Source organism: Hypomesus transpacificus, unplaced genomic scaffold (genome assembly GCF_021917145.1).
Source record: "Hypomesus transpacificus isolate Combined female unplaced genomic scaffold, fHypTra1 scaffold_30, whole genome shotgun sequence".
Taxonomy (NCBI): Eukaryota; Metazoa; Chordata; class Actinopteri; order Osmeriformes; family Osmeridae; genus Hypomesus; species Hypomesus transpacificus.
The window spans coordinates 1,359,747-1,377,301 of record NW_025813826.1 but is presented as its reverse complement, the minus strand read 5'-3'; the positions used below and the strand labels follow the sequence as shown (position 1 = coordinate 1,377,301).

At 42.7% G+C, this 17,555-nt stretch overlaps 1 protein-coding gene across 3 annotated transcripts; it reads right to left on the bottom strand.

Annotated features, from left to right (window-relative positions):
• Positions 1–2,497: 2,497 nt before the first annotated feature.
• Positions 2,498–17,284, bottom strand: zgc:152830 (uncharacterized protein LOC767682 homolog). Of its 3 annotated transcripts, none has more exons than XM_047015419.1 (16): positions 17,182–17,284; positions 16,496–16,537; positions 16,332–16,422; positions 13,347–13,495; positions 13,121–13,229; positions 12,900–13,027; positions 12,503–12,602; positions 11,031–11,106; positions 10,831–10,916; positions 10,569–10,673; positions 10,375–10,450; positions 9,344–9,462; positions 9,182–9,265; positions 3,373–3,430; positions 3,095–3,276; positions 2,498–3,017 (listed from the first exon to the last, which is right to left on the bottom strand). In XM_047015419.1, the coding sequence occupies exons 1-16, from the start codon at positions 17,190–17,192 to the stop codon at positions 2,883–2,885; spliced, it is 1,551 nt and encodes a 516-aa protein (XP_046871375.1). In that variant the 5' UTR covers positions 17,193–17,284; the 3' UTR covers positions 2,498–2,882. The 3 variants fall into 3 exon arrangements, with proteins under 3 accessions (XP_046871375.1, XP_046871377.1, XP_046871376.1); XM_047015421.1 differs by lacking the exon at positions 17,182–17,284 and adding an exon at positions 17,039–17,062; XM_047015420.1 differs by lacking the exon at positions 17,182–17,284 and adding an exon at positions 16,710–16,801.
• Positions 17,285–17,555: the final 271 nt, after the last annotated feature.

The following is a 17,555-nucleotide window of genomic DNA, read 5'->3' as shown; positions in this document are numbered from 1 at the left end:
ACCTTAAAATACACTGTAAGTGTACTTTAAAGTGTACTAAATGACCTAAAAAGTGGGCCAATTCAGTTTACTTAGTACAAACATAGTATATAAATAAGTACACTGCTAGTATACTTTAAGTAACATGATAATAGTATACTTATATACTACAACAGTACGTGGGAAGATCCCAATCAAACACGTTAAATCTGGAGCAGACGCCATGTTGTCAGAGCAATCAGCTGCACTTGCACTGGTGACGTCACTACATCTCCATGGCAACATATCAACAACTGAACAGAACAACTCTCTGGTTGGTTAATAACTACTAACTAACCGAGAGTGAGGTCATGCCGGGAAATATCAAACTGAGGAGGTCGATACGGCAAAGCCTCAGTTTGATATTTCCCGGCATGACCGAACGGTCGAGGTTAGTAAGTAGTTGTTCTACAAATCTAATCAGCATCATCTGGATAGTAAAACTCAGCAGCCGACTCGTTGATATCGCTCATTTTGAAGCTGGCGTCAGGGGGCAATACGGATCCGTATAGACCGGCAAGGAGGGCAATACGCGGCTGGCATGACTACCCATTAGCCAATCAGAACGCTCGTACCGTTGTTGCCATATAATAAAAACGTTTATTGACCTCTGCGAACATTCGGGAGGTCAATAAACGGATTTATTGACTTTTGAGAACGCCTTTGGACCAATAGGAACAGCGTTTTAGTCTAGTAAGCAATTATTACACTAGTATATAAGAAACTAAAATATAATATAATAAACCTCCTAATGTACAAAATAATATATAATATGGTATATTAAACCTCTAATACACATATTAAACTTACAAACCTACTAACCTAGGGCAAGTGGGGTACAGTTAGTGCAATATTGCTGATGCAACCAGTAGCTGAAAGTGCAACCAGTAGCTGAGTACAACCAGTGGCTGAAAGTGACAGTGTGTAAAGTGGCTAGTGAGAAGTGTCGACAGTGTATCAATGTCCATATCAATGTTCTTCAAAAACCAGATGGCCCTTGGAAAGAAACTGTAGTCCAGTCTTTGTGTACCGAATGCTTCGGTATTGCCTGCCAGAAGGTAACCGCAGACGCGTCTGCTAAATGACTAAATGTAACCTAGTTGAAGACTGAAGGATGGGTGGTAACAGTCTCTTCCTGCCAACTTTCCTGAGGTATCGTGTGTGGTAGGTGTCCTGTAGGGCTGGGAGCTTCCTGCCAATGATGAACTCAGCAGACCTGACCACACTATGTAGGGCCTTGCGGTCCCTTTCCGTGCAGCTCCCATACCACACTGTGATGCAACCAGTCAGTATGCTCTGTAGACCAACCTATGGGCAATGGTGGGCCATTTGTGGTGTGGTAGTAACTCATGGCCTATACTTTCAATGTTTCAGAACTTGGACAACTTTTTACCATTGCATACAAAATTGGAAATGCAATAACACCAAGATCCAAAAAGGCCTTCTGTAAAAACCAAGGAGTGGTCAGCCCACCCTTTAAAAAAAACCTTGGATGTGTGTGCGTCTCCCTAAGCTTGCATGTGTGTCAGGGGCCAGGATGTGTCTGTGAGAATTTGGAGTGCGCACACTGTGGAGCAAGGGAGACAATTAGAAGAAGCCCTAGCAATCAGCCAAGCAATCATATTTCAAATACTCACAATAAATCTACTTTTCATCTTACATTCAACTGTTTCCCAGATTTGTGTACTAAACATTGTCAAGTCTTCCATTGAACTTGTGATTCAATCGGAGTATCGATTAATGTATTGTGGATGTATAAAGCAAATTTTAGTGTTAGCAAAAACATATTTCCCTTTAATTAAATAATTTTGAAGATTTGAAGTTGCCCTTGCACATGGTAACATTTTGGAGGGTCTACCTTGTGTGTGGAACATATCAAGTCCCTAAGTCATTGTGGCACTTATTTATGAACACATGCAATATGTGCCACAAGTGCAAATTCACCATTATGTAAATAATTTGGCCATTTTGTAATATATTCCTTATTTCTTCTCACCAGTTCCATCAGTTTCGTATTTCAAGTCAATCGGAGCTACGGTTCATGAGGAGATTTGTGTAGGTTTGGACAAATCTTTATTGTACAGACAAATCCAATATGGCAGCCGTTATTGGTTCTCATGAGAAATAAGGCATGCTTACTAAATTTCAGAATTTTGGGACATATGGGCTGGAAATGGCATCACTTTGAAAATTGACAAATTGTGGCGTGGCCTGTAGCGCCACCTATTGTCTCACGTGGACCATGTTGGGTATGGTAGTTACTGCGCTGCAGTTTCAACATGCCAAATTTCTCAACTTTTTACATTACTGGTCTAGGGCAGCCATCGACTCCCATGGTACTTCCTCCTCCTACCGGAGGAACTCTAAATATATATGAGAAAACAGTGTGTGCCGACGCAAGCACACCCAATTACAAGAAGAAGAAAAGGTAGAAACACAGTAGCTTTGCTGCTTGGCCACCAATAAAATGAGGCAAGACTTTTTACTTGAAGGAACATACCAATTATTTTATTGGAGTGTTTGATATTTTCTTGCACACAATCATAAAATGCACTGCCACACTCCAGTTTGAAACTAGCACACATAGAAAATGGATGGAATAAATACTCTGTGCTGGTCTCTTCCCTGAGTACAGTGAAAACACATGTTAGGAACTGCTGGGCTGAGTCGGACGGATGGAACTTGCAAGGTTATAGAAGAATTCATGAAAGAAGACAAGTATTCTGGAATGTTTTCAAATCCACTATTGTGTTCTGTGCATTGTATAAGCAATTGGCACCTTTTACACGTGGACGGTCACTTATCAAGAAACATTCTACTGATTCTGTTTCTATATTAGGAGATGCTGACAGGATGGTGTGTTGTTAGGCACTGGGCAGGATGTAGTTTGTGGCCATGGCGAGAATGGGGGCACCAGTAGGAACTCCAGGGAACGGACCGCTGGAGCCAGCGATGTCAATGTGGGAGTAGGGTAGAGGCTGGTCTGAGTCCTGCCCATACTGAGATAGAGAGTGACAGTTTCTCATATGAACTACAATCAATAATAACAACATCATCAAGCAACATGTGTGTGTACCTTGTCTAGGCCAGAGGCCATGATGAGGAAAGCCGCAGGGGTCTGGTGACCTCGGGGGGTTGCAGAGGAAGGTAGGTTGTTGCTCTGCAGGATCTCCTCGTACTCAGACTTGCCCTTGTGAAACTCATAGTCCTCACGTCTGATACTGGACACCTCAAACACGTCCCCCAGCACCTCCCCAGCTACATTACCACCAGGGACACAACACCATCGATATATAAGTGTACACCTCGAACACTTCCCCCAGCACTACCACCAGGGACACATCAGTAGCTTACCTTTTTGCCACTGCAGAGCATTCCCAGAGCGATGGGCAGGCCCATTATCCATGATGATCTGTAGGGAACAGCCTCTCATCACTGTCTGTGTGTATATGGCAGACTAAGTGTGTGTGTGTGTGTGTGTATATGTTTAGCAAACATTGTAAAGCCGCATTTCCACTACAAAAACGTAACCCTGGAACTCAAAGCAAAAACTAAGTTCCTACTACGGGGGTAGTACTTTCCAAAATACAGGAACCTTTAGGGTGGGGCTTGCAGTGTCAAACATTTCAGATTAGTTGAGTACTCTTGGCAGCATTCTAGTATTCCAACCATCTTGTCATTTCTGAGGCAGCAAATAAGTACAATAATAATCTGTTCATGATGCATCTGGATCCTTCTTGCTGCAAGCACACACACATTAAAACATGGAGAACAAATTAACATACAATAGCTGGACCGATGAAGTTGACCAAAGTCCAAACATTTATGCTTGTAGCAGGAGGAAATTATCTGGGTAGCCTGTCTGTTCCACTTCAATCTAATTCAAATTGCTCTGTTTTAGTAGTCTAACATGCACCTTAATATTTTTCTCCCATAGATATACATGGAATTTATTCTCCAAAATATGTAACAAAGCACACTAATCAGCGTATCAGGACTTTAGTTCATGTTCAGTTTCTAGTTTCAAATTACGGGACGAGCCCGCAGCAACTGGAATCAGCGACCGGTAGGGCTGGGCGGTATGGCCTAGCTGCCTTCTCGATCCCCTCCCTGCCAAACTTTGTAGGGAACTTCTCCATATTATTGGACCGCCCATGCTTAGTATTATTAATGAATCTCTTGTAACTGGACAAGTCCCTGACGATTTCAAACAAGCTATTATCAAGCCCCTTCTTAAAAAACCAAACCTGGATCCAGGTTGTCTTAGCAATTACAGGCCCATTTCAAATTTGCCATCTCTCTCCAAAATTTTGGAAAAAGCTGTGGCAAAACAGCTCACTGAGCACCTCTCCTCAAATCAGCTCTATGAACCTCTCCAGTCTGGATTTCGTCTTCACCACAGCACTGAAACTGCATTAGCCAAGGTAGTCAATGATCTATTATTAGCCTCTGACGCGGGCTTTAGCTCTGTCCTTGTTCTTCTAGACCTAAGTGCAGCTTTTGACACTGTAGATCATGAGATTCTCCTGGAACGTATGGAGAACTATGTTGGGATTTCTGGTACTTCACTTCAGTGGTTCAGATCGTATCTATCTGATAGATCACAATATGTCCACTATGATGGTTGCTCATCCAGGAGCTCCATTGTAAAATACGGAGTACCACAGGGTTCAGTTTTAGGCCCTCTGTTATTTTCACTCTATATGTTGCCTTTAGGAAACATAATTAGAAGTTTTGGGGTAGATTTTCACTGCTATGCAGATGATACTCAGCTATACATGTCTATAAAGCCGGGAGAATTTCCACATGCTATGGAAACCTGTGTTTCCGGGTTGAAAACTTGGATGACTGCAAATTTCCTTCTTCTTAATTCGGATAAAACCGAGGTTCAAATTTTTGGTCCGAAAAAACACCGAAATAATTTATCCCATCTAACCTTAGACTTAGACGGCGTCAAAGTATCTCAAAGCCAGCTGGTAAAAAATCTGGGAGTCACAATGGACCCAGACCTTTCATTTGAGTACCATATTAAGCAAATCACCAGAACAGCATTTTTCCATCTACGTAATATTGCCAAAATACGAAAATTCCTCTCAAAGGATGATGCTGAAAAACTAATACATGCTTTTGTTACGTCCCGATTGGACTACTGCAATGTGTTGTTCTCTGGCCTCCCAATTACCTACCTAAAAAACTTACAGCGGGTGCAAAATGCTGCTGCTAGACTATTGACTAAAACTAGAAAGTTTGATCATATAACATCGACTCTTATCTCTTTACACTGGCTCCCTATCCAAGCCAGAGCTGATTTCAAAGTTCTACTACTAACTTACAAATCTCTGCATGGATTGGCACCACTGTACCTCTCCGGTCTCCTTGCACCCTATTGCCCCGCAAGGTCTCTAAGATCTCAAAATGCCGGCTATCTGGTAATACCCAAAGTTAAGAAAAAAACTGCTGGAGGTAGGGCGTTCTCATATAGAGCACCTCTTCTTTGGAACAAATTACCCATCTCAATTAAGGAAGCTGATACTGTCTCGACATTTAAAACTAGATTAAAAACGTTCTTGTTTAGTCAATTCTATGATTGTTAAAGGGAAGTATGTGTGTACTTTCTATGTAAACCTGGGATGTGTGCTTGCCTATGTGTGTATCACATGTAACTTTTAAATTTTAATTATAGCTTATGTTCACATTGCCCAGCTAGATGTTACAAATAAAGTAAACCTGTTACTGTATATTGTTAGTATTATTATTATTATAGTTCCGTTGCTGTATATTGTTACTGTTATAGTTTTTATTACTAGTTGGAGACAACGGGGGACTGGCTGTTTTCATCCTTATTCGTATAAGTATAACCTACTTTAGAGTTCTTTCCCCTGGAACAGATTTCATGTTCCAACTGAGGGGGGCTGTCGTTGTTTTGGTGTGTGGGGCTGCATCAAATACCCTTTTTGCTCTGTTAAATTGCTGCACTAGTCCACACTTGACCGGTGGGGATCTCATTCTATTTTGACTGTAACTGTTAGCTGCTCCTGGCATTCTCTAATCCCTGCTCTCCTCTCTGTCCCCCCCCCACACATTCCCTGTGGTGTGGGGGGTTTGAGCTGTCAGGACCTGCTTGGTCGTCGGTCTGCCAACGCTGAACCAGGTCGTCACCCGGAATCCAGTCTCCATGACGGCCAACAGCGAGTTTCCCGGTCCCATCCAACGTCTATAAAGCCGAACAATGGATTTTGGTGTTTCAAAACCCATTGACACTGTATGACTATGTTTAGCTTGTGTTCTGCTCCTCTCTCTTACCAACCGTCTCTGGAGGAGGGGATCCCTCTCTGAATTGCTCCTCCCAAGGTTTCTTCCATTTTTTCTCCCGGTGGGAGTTTTTCTGGGAGTTTTTCCTTGTCTTCCTTGAGGGTTTAGGTTGGTTGAGGGGCAGTTCTATGGGCGCATGTGAAGCCCTCTGTGACATGCTTGCGTGTAAAAAGGGCTATACAAATAAATTTGATTTGATTTTGATTTGATTTGATGGCCTAAAATGTTTATCACGGTATAATTCGTAAGCACTGACAGTATCGGTATTTATCAAGATATATTAGTTATTCTTAAAATGTCATAACAATGCAATCCGCACTGCAGGGGCTAATCTACCGCACTCTTACAGATTTGGATTGGGTAACTCCGGTGTGTCACTGTCTCAAGAGTTGAATTTTCCAAATTTTGCAGCGTTTAATTGCCACGGAAAATCGACGGAAAAAGCCTACGTTTATGGGATCGTAGGTCGTTTATGAGTTAGCTCTAGCTATAAACAATTAGGCTATTACATGACTGAATACTCGATTCTGTTGGCCTACAATAAACATACATTTCACAATTCTAACCAACTTGGCATTGGATTTGTCTCTTTGTAAAGAGATTGCTAATGTTTCTACCTTTGGCTAGCACAATTCGACGACACAATTTACAGAGTAGGCTACTGTTTGTTGGTCGATGTCGGATAACTTAAAACCAAATCATTTTCTAACGACAGAGGCTCGTGATTTTTATATGCAAATGACACATTTCTGAGAGTGACTTAAAGGCCATATTGCAGGTTAAACATCACTGTTGATAAATGGGTACATGAAGCGCTCAAGAAATGTATATCATTTTTGGTGTTAGCATTAGCATATTAGCGCAATTTGGTGATGACGTCACTTTGGGGAGACGTGGAGGAGACTAGGCATGGATATCCATAGACAATATAAAATATAGATATCTATGGAGACTAGCCGCAGATTAGTACTAGAACTATGGCGAATGACTGCAACTCACCAGGACGCTTCACCAACTCCACTCAATCTCCTCGGACCATCTAACTACATAAAACATTTACATAATTTCTACAGAATTTAACACTTTCTGTTATGTACGCTATTGAAGCTTTGTCCCAAGATCTCTACAGACCATGCAGCTAATTTAATGCTCAACACTTGAACACAGGGGCTTATTACTTGAAAGAGGAACTAGGGGTGGTACAATTTCTGCGGGAAATTGTAGGGCATGCGTCAGTTGCAGATGGGTCCGTTTATTATGAAACAAGCCGGACCCCTTTTGAAACCAGCTATTCTAACAAAGTTGTCACCAGCAGTATTTTTCAGATGGAATCGCAATTCAAACAGTACCATCTGCTAACTGAAAATATGCCCCCAAACGCGTAAATAAGCTTGATATTTAGTTCGGGGGAAATGGCTAATTCAAAAGAAGTTTGCTGGAAGCGATCATTGGCCGGGTTTCCCAGATTCGTTAAGAAGCGCTTAACGCTAAGATCTTCTTAAGAACGTTCTAAGAGCGTTCTAGCGGGAAACCCAGCCATTGTCAGAAAAAAAGCCGACCATTTGGTCTCAGTCTAGAGCCCTGCATGGAGAAGCTGCATGAAGAAGCTATGAGCCAGCTAGCCTAACTGATGTTGCTAGCCAAACTTCACTGAACGTGCCGGTGTTATGTCCCTACTGGTTTCCGAGCTAACTGGTTTCCCAGCGGTGCATGCACCTATCAGTCTGCCTCTATCACCAGATTCGTCACAAATTCACAAACATAATACTGGCGTTTTTCAAGTCAGATCTCATATTTGCTGTGGCGAATATTAAAGTATAGGCTATGTGCGCACTACGTTACCATTCACGACAAAATAAATGGAAACAAAATAAAACATTTGCAGGCTCGCATAAAGTGGGATTCGATTGCACTAGAGCAAAACACTAAAGTTACCAAAGGCCCTTGCTTTACGCAGTGAGCCATTCCAGCTCATGGAAATCTACAAAACAGTTAGGTACTTAATAACCACCTTGGCCTTCAGGTAACATTTTGATTTGGCTTCTTCTGGAACAACTGGTTACCAGAGAGACTACCCGAATGTAGGCTACTAATAACGTATTTGGGGTTTGTTCCGAGGCAATAGCCGTTTTTACCCCGACATCAAAGCTCCTTTTGACACCACATATTAAAAATTCATACTAAGAACATATCCCAGACAATACGATCAAAATACGCGCAACACAACATGAAAACATTTGTTTCCTATGCGATTTCGTGTTGCCCATGGCTGAGTGTTTCTTCGCCATATCTTTTGAAATCAATTCATTTCATAAGTTTATATTCTTAACAAATGTAGTGATCACTACATTACAGCCATTCACGCCATAATAAATGGAAGCTAAGAAAATAAAAGATTTGCGTGGGATTCGATCCCACAAGCAAAAACACATCCATTGATTGAATCCATTGCATTAGCCTACATCGCAAGCTACTGAAGCACATGGGAATACCAGGAATTATGGCAAAATCCATATCATGGCACAACGCAATACCGGTATTCATACCGGTATACCGCCCACCCCTAGCGACCGGCACTAAAAGTGTATTTTTCACAATGCAAAAAATAATATTAATGTCATTCTGTTTTCTATTTATATTCTATTTTATATACGATGCTGACGTCAGCAGACAAATTTTCCTAATCACGTGGTAAGTTCCTGCAGTGGAAATGCAGCAAACAATGGGCTGCAGGAACCTTCTAGTTCCTTCAAAAGGTAGTTCTGGGAACTAAAAGTTCCAGAACCTTGCTACATTCATTTTGTGTTTATGCATGTAGCTGCCCCTCAGTTTGACATGAGGTCATGCTCACAGAGTAGTTGGGTCCCATGGCACGGATGGCGTGGCCAGTCAGAGTGGCGATGGTGAAGAGCTGAGGAGACACCTCCCGTACCGCCTAGAGAGAGGGGGAATTCCTGAGGTGTGTGAGGAAGAAAAAGTGACATTCCCACATTTGAATAGTTTGTGTTCTGACCTTCTCTTTCATCTCACAGAGCAAGTCCACCATAACCATGCGGCCCTCTGCATCAGTGTTCCCCACACGCACCCTGCGACCTGCACGCGACACCACTAGCTCATCAGCCACGTAGCAGTCTGCGCACACACACACACACAGGGACAAATAAAAAAACATGTGGCTTCATTCTCGAACGCAGTTATGAAGAATTTAAGAAGGAATTTCTTCTGAATTGGATTTAGGAAAAACATTGGCATTCATGAAAGTTCTCTCATCTGGGATTTGTTCTGAACTTCAGAAGACTCGAACTCGAAATAGCAGTCGTAAATCGGCCAGTTGTCTCAAATGCGACTCCTTAAAAAACCACAAGGATCAAAGGAATTGCATTTGAGAAAACTCTCCGTGTTTGAAGCGTTAATGAAGTTATGAAAAATCGTTAACTCTACAGACTATGGCAAACTGTTTTATCATTTAACCAATTAATTTTTGATATCCAAAATTCGAATTCTTGATATCAAGAATTGCATTTTGGATATCCAGAATTCGAATTTTGGATATCCAGAATTGCATTTTGGATATCAAGAATTCATTGGTTAAATGATAAAACGGCTTGCCATAACAGACATCCTCGGATTTAAATAATTATAATACAATTCCACTGCTCATCTTACTGGTATGTTGCACTGACGCACCTGTGCACCGGTTGCTTTTCGCTTGGACATAACTTGCGTTGCTGTTGCTTTCCTAATTGTGTTGATTCTGACTGCCCTTATAAGGAGCTGTCGGGGCGTGTATGTATGCAAATTCAGGAGCACGAGGACACACTTTAAACTTAAGACAACTCTTCCCGGGAAGCACAGCTCAGAAAACTTCTGCTGCATAGGAACACATTTTCAAGCTTTCGTGAATTAGGCGGATGTCCTTTTCTTACGTTGTTTTTCCGAAGCCCGTAAGAAACAATTCAGAAGAAACTGAAGAAAATGTTCGAGAATGAGGCCCATGGAGAGACAGAGGGAGTTAAAAAAGAAAGAAAAAGAGATTCCACTGACCTGCCCCTACGCTGTTCCTCACCATGGCCATGGAGCCAACTACTTTCAGATGCTTAGGCTTCATCTTGGCCAGGACCTGGAGTGAGAGGAAGTTAGATCAACATCACCAGTACTACCAGAGTTAAAACAACACTACCCATACTACTACAGGTAACAGTGGAGGCAGTAGACCAGCCTCACTGACAATAACTGACCTGGAAGAAGCCAGCTACAGCTGCTGCTCCACACTTGTCCCTGTGCATCCCCGCCATGATGCCTCCAGCCTTGATGTCTGCTCCTCCCGTGTCATAGGTGATTCCCTAATGTTGGCACGTGCACATACACAACTTGATTAGAGCATAACAGGGGGTGATATACTTATGTTGGTGTTGGGGTCTCAGCTCTGTATTTGGGTCAGAGTCCCAAGTCTTATGTGGTGGACTAGGGTCCCAGGTACTAAAGCAGCAGTGTTCTCACCTTGCCCACCAGCATGAGGGTGGTTTGGATTGGGCCTTCTCCACAGTACTGCAGCTTCACCACTCTGGCCTGGTGGCGGGGCACCGCTACGAATACGCACTCACATTACAACAACACTCAGGAGAGCAACTTCACTCAACAGTGCTAGTAATGGATTAATTGATAAAAAGCCTGCTGATGGGTGATTGGTGGTAGTCTACCATTGGCACAACGGTTAACAGCAGCCAGACAGGGGTACTCTTTCTCCAGCACCTTCAGCTCACTCACCACCTCCACCTTTGGAAGAACATGAGGTCAGACCTCCTTACAGAACATGGTGTCCGACCAGGGACGGACTGGTCATCTGTAACACCGGGTGTTTTTCTAGTTGTCCGCTTAACAATTGGGGTTAATATAGGGTTAGACCACACTTCAATAACAAGTGTGAGTTCATAATATCTGCGACCACGTAACCGCATGCAACTTTTGTGGACGGGCCGAGCTGTAGAGCTGCTAGTTGCAGCTAAAAATAAAGTGCTGTGTGCCTGACTGGCCCAGGCGAATTAGCTTGATATTGCCAGACCAATTCACAATTGCGTATTAAGTCTGGAACCTCTCAGTTCCATTTTTAGCCCATGGGTTAGGAAATGGGTTCTTAACCCATTTCCAAGACGTCATCTTGTGTATTTAGAAAAATGCCTGAAAAGGCACTCCAGTCATCACATCAACCACCCCCGACAAGAGGTGAGAGGTACTTTGCTGAAGCAGGGCTCATAGCATTAAAGATCTAACATTGTAACATTTTACATGAGAAGTGTAAAAAATATTTTTGGTTCATTAGTACACTACGACAGGACTATGACCAACTATGACCACCACAGTCTAGATCAGGCTTCCCCAATTAGATTTCCAAAAGGGCCAAATTTGGTCAGGCATGCCAAGCAAAGGGCCAACATGTTTTTTTGGGGCGACAGTTTTCTGCGCGGATGTTACTTCTATTATGATTTTATAATTATTAGTAGTGGTGTTGGGAATCACACAAGAGAACATTTTTCTCTAGAACAAAAAATGATTACAAAACCGACATTTAATTATGAAATTTCCCTGGAGCATATTCTGTGCAAAGTCAGCAAACAAAAAGTCCAGCAAACACAACAGACAGCTGTTCCATTTCGTTTCGGTCACAGGACGTCTATTGCTATAGTGAAAATGCTTCTGTTTTCGAATTGGTAGTAGACTGGAAAAACACTCCCCTGCTAAAACTTCGACTCTTCTGATAGCCGACAGCGGAACTTGCTTCAACAGCTCAACAACTTTTATTTTTTCTCTTGGTTTAAAACTTAGGCAGCCATGTCGATTGCACATTGTTTAATTAACTCGGCAATCGGCGAATGGCTTGCCAGAGCTAGGATTCATTGTTTTACACATAGTTAAAACCGAGTGCTTGTATGGTGTTAACATGCTTGCAATTTTTTGTTTGCACTGGTCAGATTTTCTGGGTAGTTTGCATTAAAACTGGCAGCATGAAGGAAGTTAAAGCTGTCAGCGTGGGCCAGACATTTAGCTCTTGCCGGCTGGATCTGGCCCGCTGGCCGCTAATTGGGCTGGTTGGCTGGTCTAGATAATTAATGGGAAACACTTTGGGTGACATGAGGTCAGACTTCCATACAGGTGTTAATTGCATTTCTGGTACCTGAACAGGGCTGTCCTTAAAGAGAGCCTGGACGTATTCAGTCACACGAGGAGCAGCCATACGCTCTGGATCTGACCCTCCGATGTCCCGGCACACCAGCCTGAGAGGGTGGAGGGGGTAGCAGAGAAAAGAGGGTAGGGGCAGCGAGAGGGGGGAGGGAAAGACAGGGGCAAGGAAGTAAAAAGGAGAGAAGTGGCAAGGGTGAGAGAAATGGAGAAAAGGGGGATGGACAGACAGTTGGAGAGAAGAAAGGAGGACCAGAGAGAGAAAGAAAGATAAAAGGTAAGGTGTGGTTAAACCATCACACACATTCAAAATATCCAGTAACCAAGACTCTGGTTTTACATGTTGTGAATTACTTCTTCAAATCAGAGCTTATTTCTGATGACCGTCTCACCTGCCACCCTCAAGAGCAGAGGCCAGGTCCAAGAGTATCTGTCCCTGGGCCTGCTGGGCCACCCACAGTCCCAGGACACACACCTTGTATGGGCTGGGCTTCAGACTTGCCTCCCTCACCTCCAGAGGCTGGGGAACACAGGTACACACTGCTCTGAGCATCCAATCAGACAGTACAGTGTAAATAATGTGTGCGCATATGAGTGTCTGCATATATCTCACCATGTAGAGAGCATGCAAGGCCCCCAGGGCAGCCACCAGGGTGCTCCTCTTGTAGCTGCTGTGGCATGGACAGATAAGAAGAGGGCGCTGCATGCCTGCTTTCATGGCCCTGAGGGAGAAAGACAAATGATTAAATGTTTAAAACTCTCTGCTGCAAACCAGGTTTGACAAGGTAGTCTTAGATTGCATGACTGACCGGTAGACAATGCAGTCTCAGGTCACTGACCGTTTGATACCACTAATGGCAGCATCACTGAAGCGCCTGATGTCATCGTAGTCACGGATAACAGGGCCAGTAGAGGAAAACACAAGGCGGTTACCAGGGAGACCAGGGACCTTCAACACCACAACCTCCTCCCCTAGACCACTGTCAACCTGGGGGGGAAAGGGGGGGTGGGGTTAATATTCAGCATGTGTCCTCTTTATAATCCAACGGAGTGCAGTGTCACATTGACATTGTTTGGATAAGCATTGACATAAAATGTAAATTAAAATAATTTGCCTCCAGTTTAGCTTGCTCTCTCCATGTCCCAGCTCTGGTCTACAGCGAGTTTCCTACAAATATCTCAACTGGGCACTCTGCAAAGTTCATATTTTGCAGGTGTCCTTTTTAAAATCCAACGGAGTGCAGTACCGCGATGGAACTAATGCGATTAACAAAGGCATTCACAATTAAAATAAACTAGCAAGGAAAATAGGGACATTTGCTTGTACAACCGATAATCATCTGCTTTCAAAGGAGCTGGCTAGCAAACAGAACGACAATATAAAGTGGATATACTTTCAGTATAGATCAGTGAATTTTGTTGCATAAATTAATGTGTTTACTGATATCAAAACTGCTGTTTGTAGTGGTAAGACAATTTAACAGAACCAATATAGTACATTTTGATCAACATAAGCAATATATAACATAGTAAACAGAAGACAAATTAAGGCTACATAACCATTCGCATGAATGTAGATTACCAAAGCATTGGCAATTTGACTAGAATAGATGTGGTTGTTGAACAAGTACTTGAGAGATGACCGAGAATTTTAATAGTGATCTGGGAAATATAGGTATCAAAAACACTGAGAACTGTCATCACCAGCTGCATCATGGGCACTGCTCACAGGTGCACACTATAATTCCAGAAATCTGTGTCACTGACATCATCGTGGGCACTGTGCCCTATCTGGGTGTGTGTGCCACCAATTTTATCACAGGCACAATGCACTATCTTGAATCTGTGTGTCTTTAGTGTTGTTATCCAGTTCCAGAACTCTGTGTTCCAGCCTCCCACAGACCAGAGTCGGACGTCCTGATTTTTGCTCCACGGTACTGATACAGAAGAGGGAGACACTGAGCTGTCTCTCAGAGTTTTGTTGCGGGGTAGGTTAGGTCATATACTCTCTGCTTAAGCATTAATAAAGGCTAATGTGGCTAAATGGCTTGTCTTAGTGTCACTTTTCTTGATACCTGGTAGAGTTGTTGTTTTTCTTCCTTACTACACATAGCACATACACTGGTATAAATACAGTGCCCTCCAAAAGTATTGGAACAGTGAGGCCAATTCCTTTATTTTTGCTGTAGACTGAAAACATTTGGGCTTGACATCAAACGATGAATGTGAAACCAGAGATCAACGTTTCAGCTTTTATTTCCAGGTATTTACATCAGGATCTGATGCACAAATTAGAAAATATCACCTTTTTGTTCGAACCCACCCATTTGTCACGTGAGCAAAAGTATTGGAACATGTGACTGACAGGTGTGTTTTGTTGCCCAGGTGTGTCCTATTACATACATTATTCAATCAATAAATACCACTGAATGTCTACACTCAGGTTCAGATTGGGTAAGATAGGTTTTGTCTATGCAGACTGTATTCAGAGGTGAAAACAACATGAAAACCAGAGCGCTGTCTTTGGGTGAAAAACAAGCAATTGTGAGTCTTAGAGAAGATGGAAAATCAATCAGAGCCATTGCAGAAACATTGGCCATAGCCAGTACAACCATTTGGAATGTCCTGAAGAAGAAGAAAACTACTGGTGTACTAAGTAACAGACGTCGAACAGGTAGACCAAGGAAAACATCAGCAGTTGATGACAGAAACATTGTGAGAGCTGTAAAGAAAGACCCTAAAACAACTGTTAGTGAGATCAGCAACAACCTCCAGATGGCAGGAGTGAAGGTATCACTATCTACTGTTCGCAGAAGACTTCATGAACAAAAGTACAAGGGCTACACCAGAAGATGCAAACCACTCATTAGCAAGAAGAATAGGAAGGCCAGGCTGGAATTTGCCAAAAAGTACAGAGATGAACCTCAAAAATTCTGGGACAAAGTTTTATGGACTGATGAGACAAAGATTAACTTTTACCAAAGTGATGGAAAGGCTAAAGTTTGGAGAAAGAAAGGAACTGCTCATGATCCCAAACACACAAGCTCATCTGTGAAACACGGTGGAGGTAATGTCATGGCTTGGGCTTGCATGGCTTCTTCTGGGACGGGCTCATTAATCTTCATTGAGGATGTAACACATGATGGCAGCAGCAAAATGAACTCGGAAGTCTACAGAAACATTTTGTCTGCCAATTTAAGGAAAGATGCAACCAAACTGATTGGCAGAGCCTTCATCATGCAGCAAGATAACGACCCAAAACACACTGCCAAAACAACAAAGGAGTTCATCAGGGGCAAGAAATGGAAGGTATTAGACTGGCCAAGTCAATCTCCAGACTTAAACCCTATAGAGCATGCATTTTACCTGCTTAAGAGGAGACTGAAGGGAGGAACCCCACAAAACAAACAACAACTGAAAGAGGCTGCAGTGAAAGCCTGGGAAAGCATCAAAAAGGAAGAATGCAAAAGTTTGGTGACGTCAATGGGTCACAGACTTGCTGCAGTTATTGAAAGCAAAGGATTTGCAACTAAATATTAAGTCTTATTCACTTAAATATGTTTTAAGTATATCTGTTCCAATACTTTTGATCACATGACAAATGGGTGGATTCAAACAAAATGTGATATTTTCTTAGTTGTGCATCAGATCCTGATGTAAATACCTGGAAATAAAAGCTGAAACGTTGATCTCTGGTCTCACGTTCATTATTTGATGTCAAGCCCAAATGTTTTCAGTCTACAGCAAAAATAAAGGAATTCGCCTCACTGTTCCAATACTTTTGGAGGGCACTGTATGTAATGTTGTTGTTTGTGTGTACCTACAGAGCTGTAGTCCTGCAGAGGTGCTTTCAAGCATTCCAGTTCATGGGGAAGAGTTTCATGGTTCTGGGTGACCAACAAGATGCCATCGTAACTGGAGAGGGGTTAAGAAAAACACGGTTAGAAAGAGACACATGTACACACACATTCATTATAATATTACTTACTTTTGGTTCTTGCAGTCAGTGGTCCACTCAATTGGCTGGACACTGGAAATAAAAACATTCATCAAATCAAAGCACACTTTAATGCTGTAGTAGAAGGTTCAGTCAAACAAGCTATGTTTATTAGCCTGTGAAGGATTACTGCTCGTGTCTAAGCATAGGACTGGAACGCCATTGTAGTCTGACAGGGTATCAGGGGAAGTAGGTCAAAGTCTACCTTCCTCTCTGTCTTCTTTGTAGACCAATAATAGGAAGGCTAGCACTGCAAAGGAATAAAAACCTGTGCAGCACCATCTCTCTGAAATACTCAGGTTTCACTAACTCTCCTGGGCGATACCATCCCAGAATTGTCCTGTTGACTTGAACTTGAAAGACTTGGACAGGAAGCTACCGCATCTCATCAAAATCTAGACCGTTTAGTATATGATAATATTGTGGGTCCTGAGGTTAGACCAGGTGAGAACCACTGAAAGACAAGTGAAAGACCACAGCGTTTCATTTTCTAGGCTTCATTGTTGGAGATTTAACGGGTGAAGATCTACCCACCCTCAGCCAAGCACCATCGTTTTCCTTTAGGTGCACCTAAGAAGATAAGCAATCAAGCTAGCTATGCTTGATTAAAAAACGTAAAGCAAAACATTAGTTAAGTTCATAGTTGTTTATGATAAATCAGAGGTTTAGTCTCTTACCGGGTGCACATTGTTGGCCTTGCGACGTCTCCAGAGGAAGAAATAACCGTCAGCGGACATACACTCCCTTGTTCACGTGACGCAATAGGTGCGTTCGACTTCATGCAGCGCCGGCGTCGCCTGCAACCACCGGCTTGAAGCTGAGAATGCCAAAGGCGGCTTCAAGTCAGCCGGGCAGCAGGCGGCTGCAGGCGACGCCGGCGTTGCATGAAGTCGAACGCACCAATTAATCTCACAGAGTGTATCATGGGAGTTGTAGGCGTTTATCGGAAATATTAAACATTTCTTCCCAATCAAAATACCCAGTGGCTTTCCTATGAAATGTTGTACTTTTATATTATCAATTGTACCATAATCAGTTTCATGGTTATGGT

Excerpts from the sequence above, each read along its gene's own strand:
- zgc:152830 (XM_047015420.1), bottom strand. The coding sequence starts at position 16,786 with ATGGTGCTGCACAGGTTTTTATTCCTTTGCAGTGCTAGCCTTCCTATT. Across the intron at positions 16,423-16,495 it reads ACTGACTGCAAGAACCAAAA|TTACGATGGCATCTTGTTGG; the intron begins GTAAGTAATATT and ends ACCCCTCTCCAG. Across the intron at positions 10,451-10,568 it reads CTGTAGCTGGCTTCTTCCAG|GTCCTGGCCAAGATGAAGCC; the intron begins GTCAGTTATTGT and ends CTCTCACTCCAG.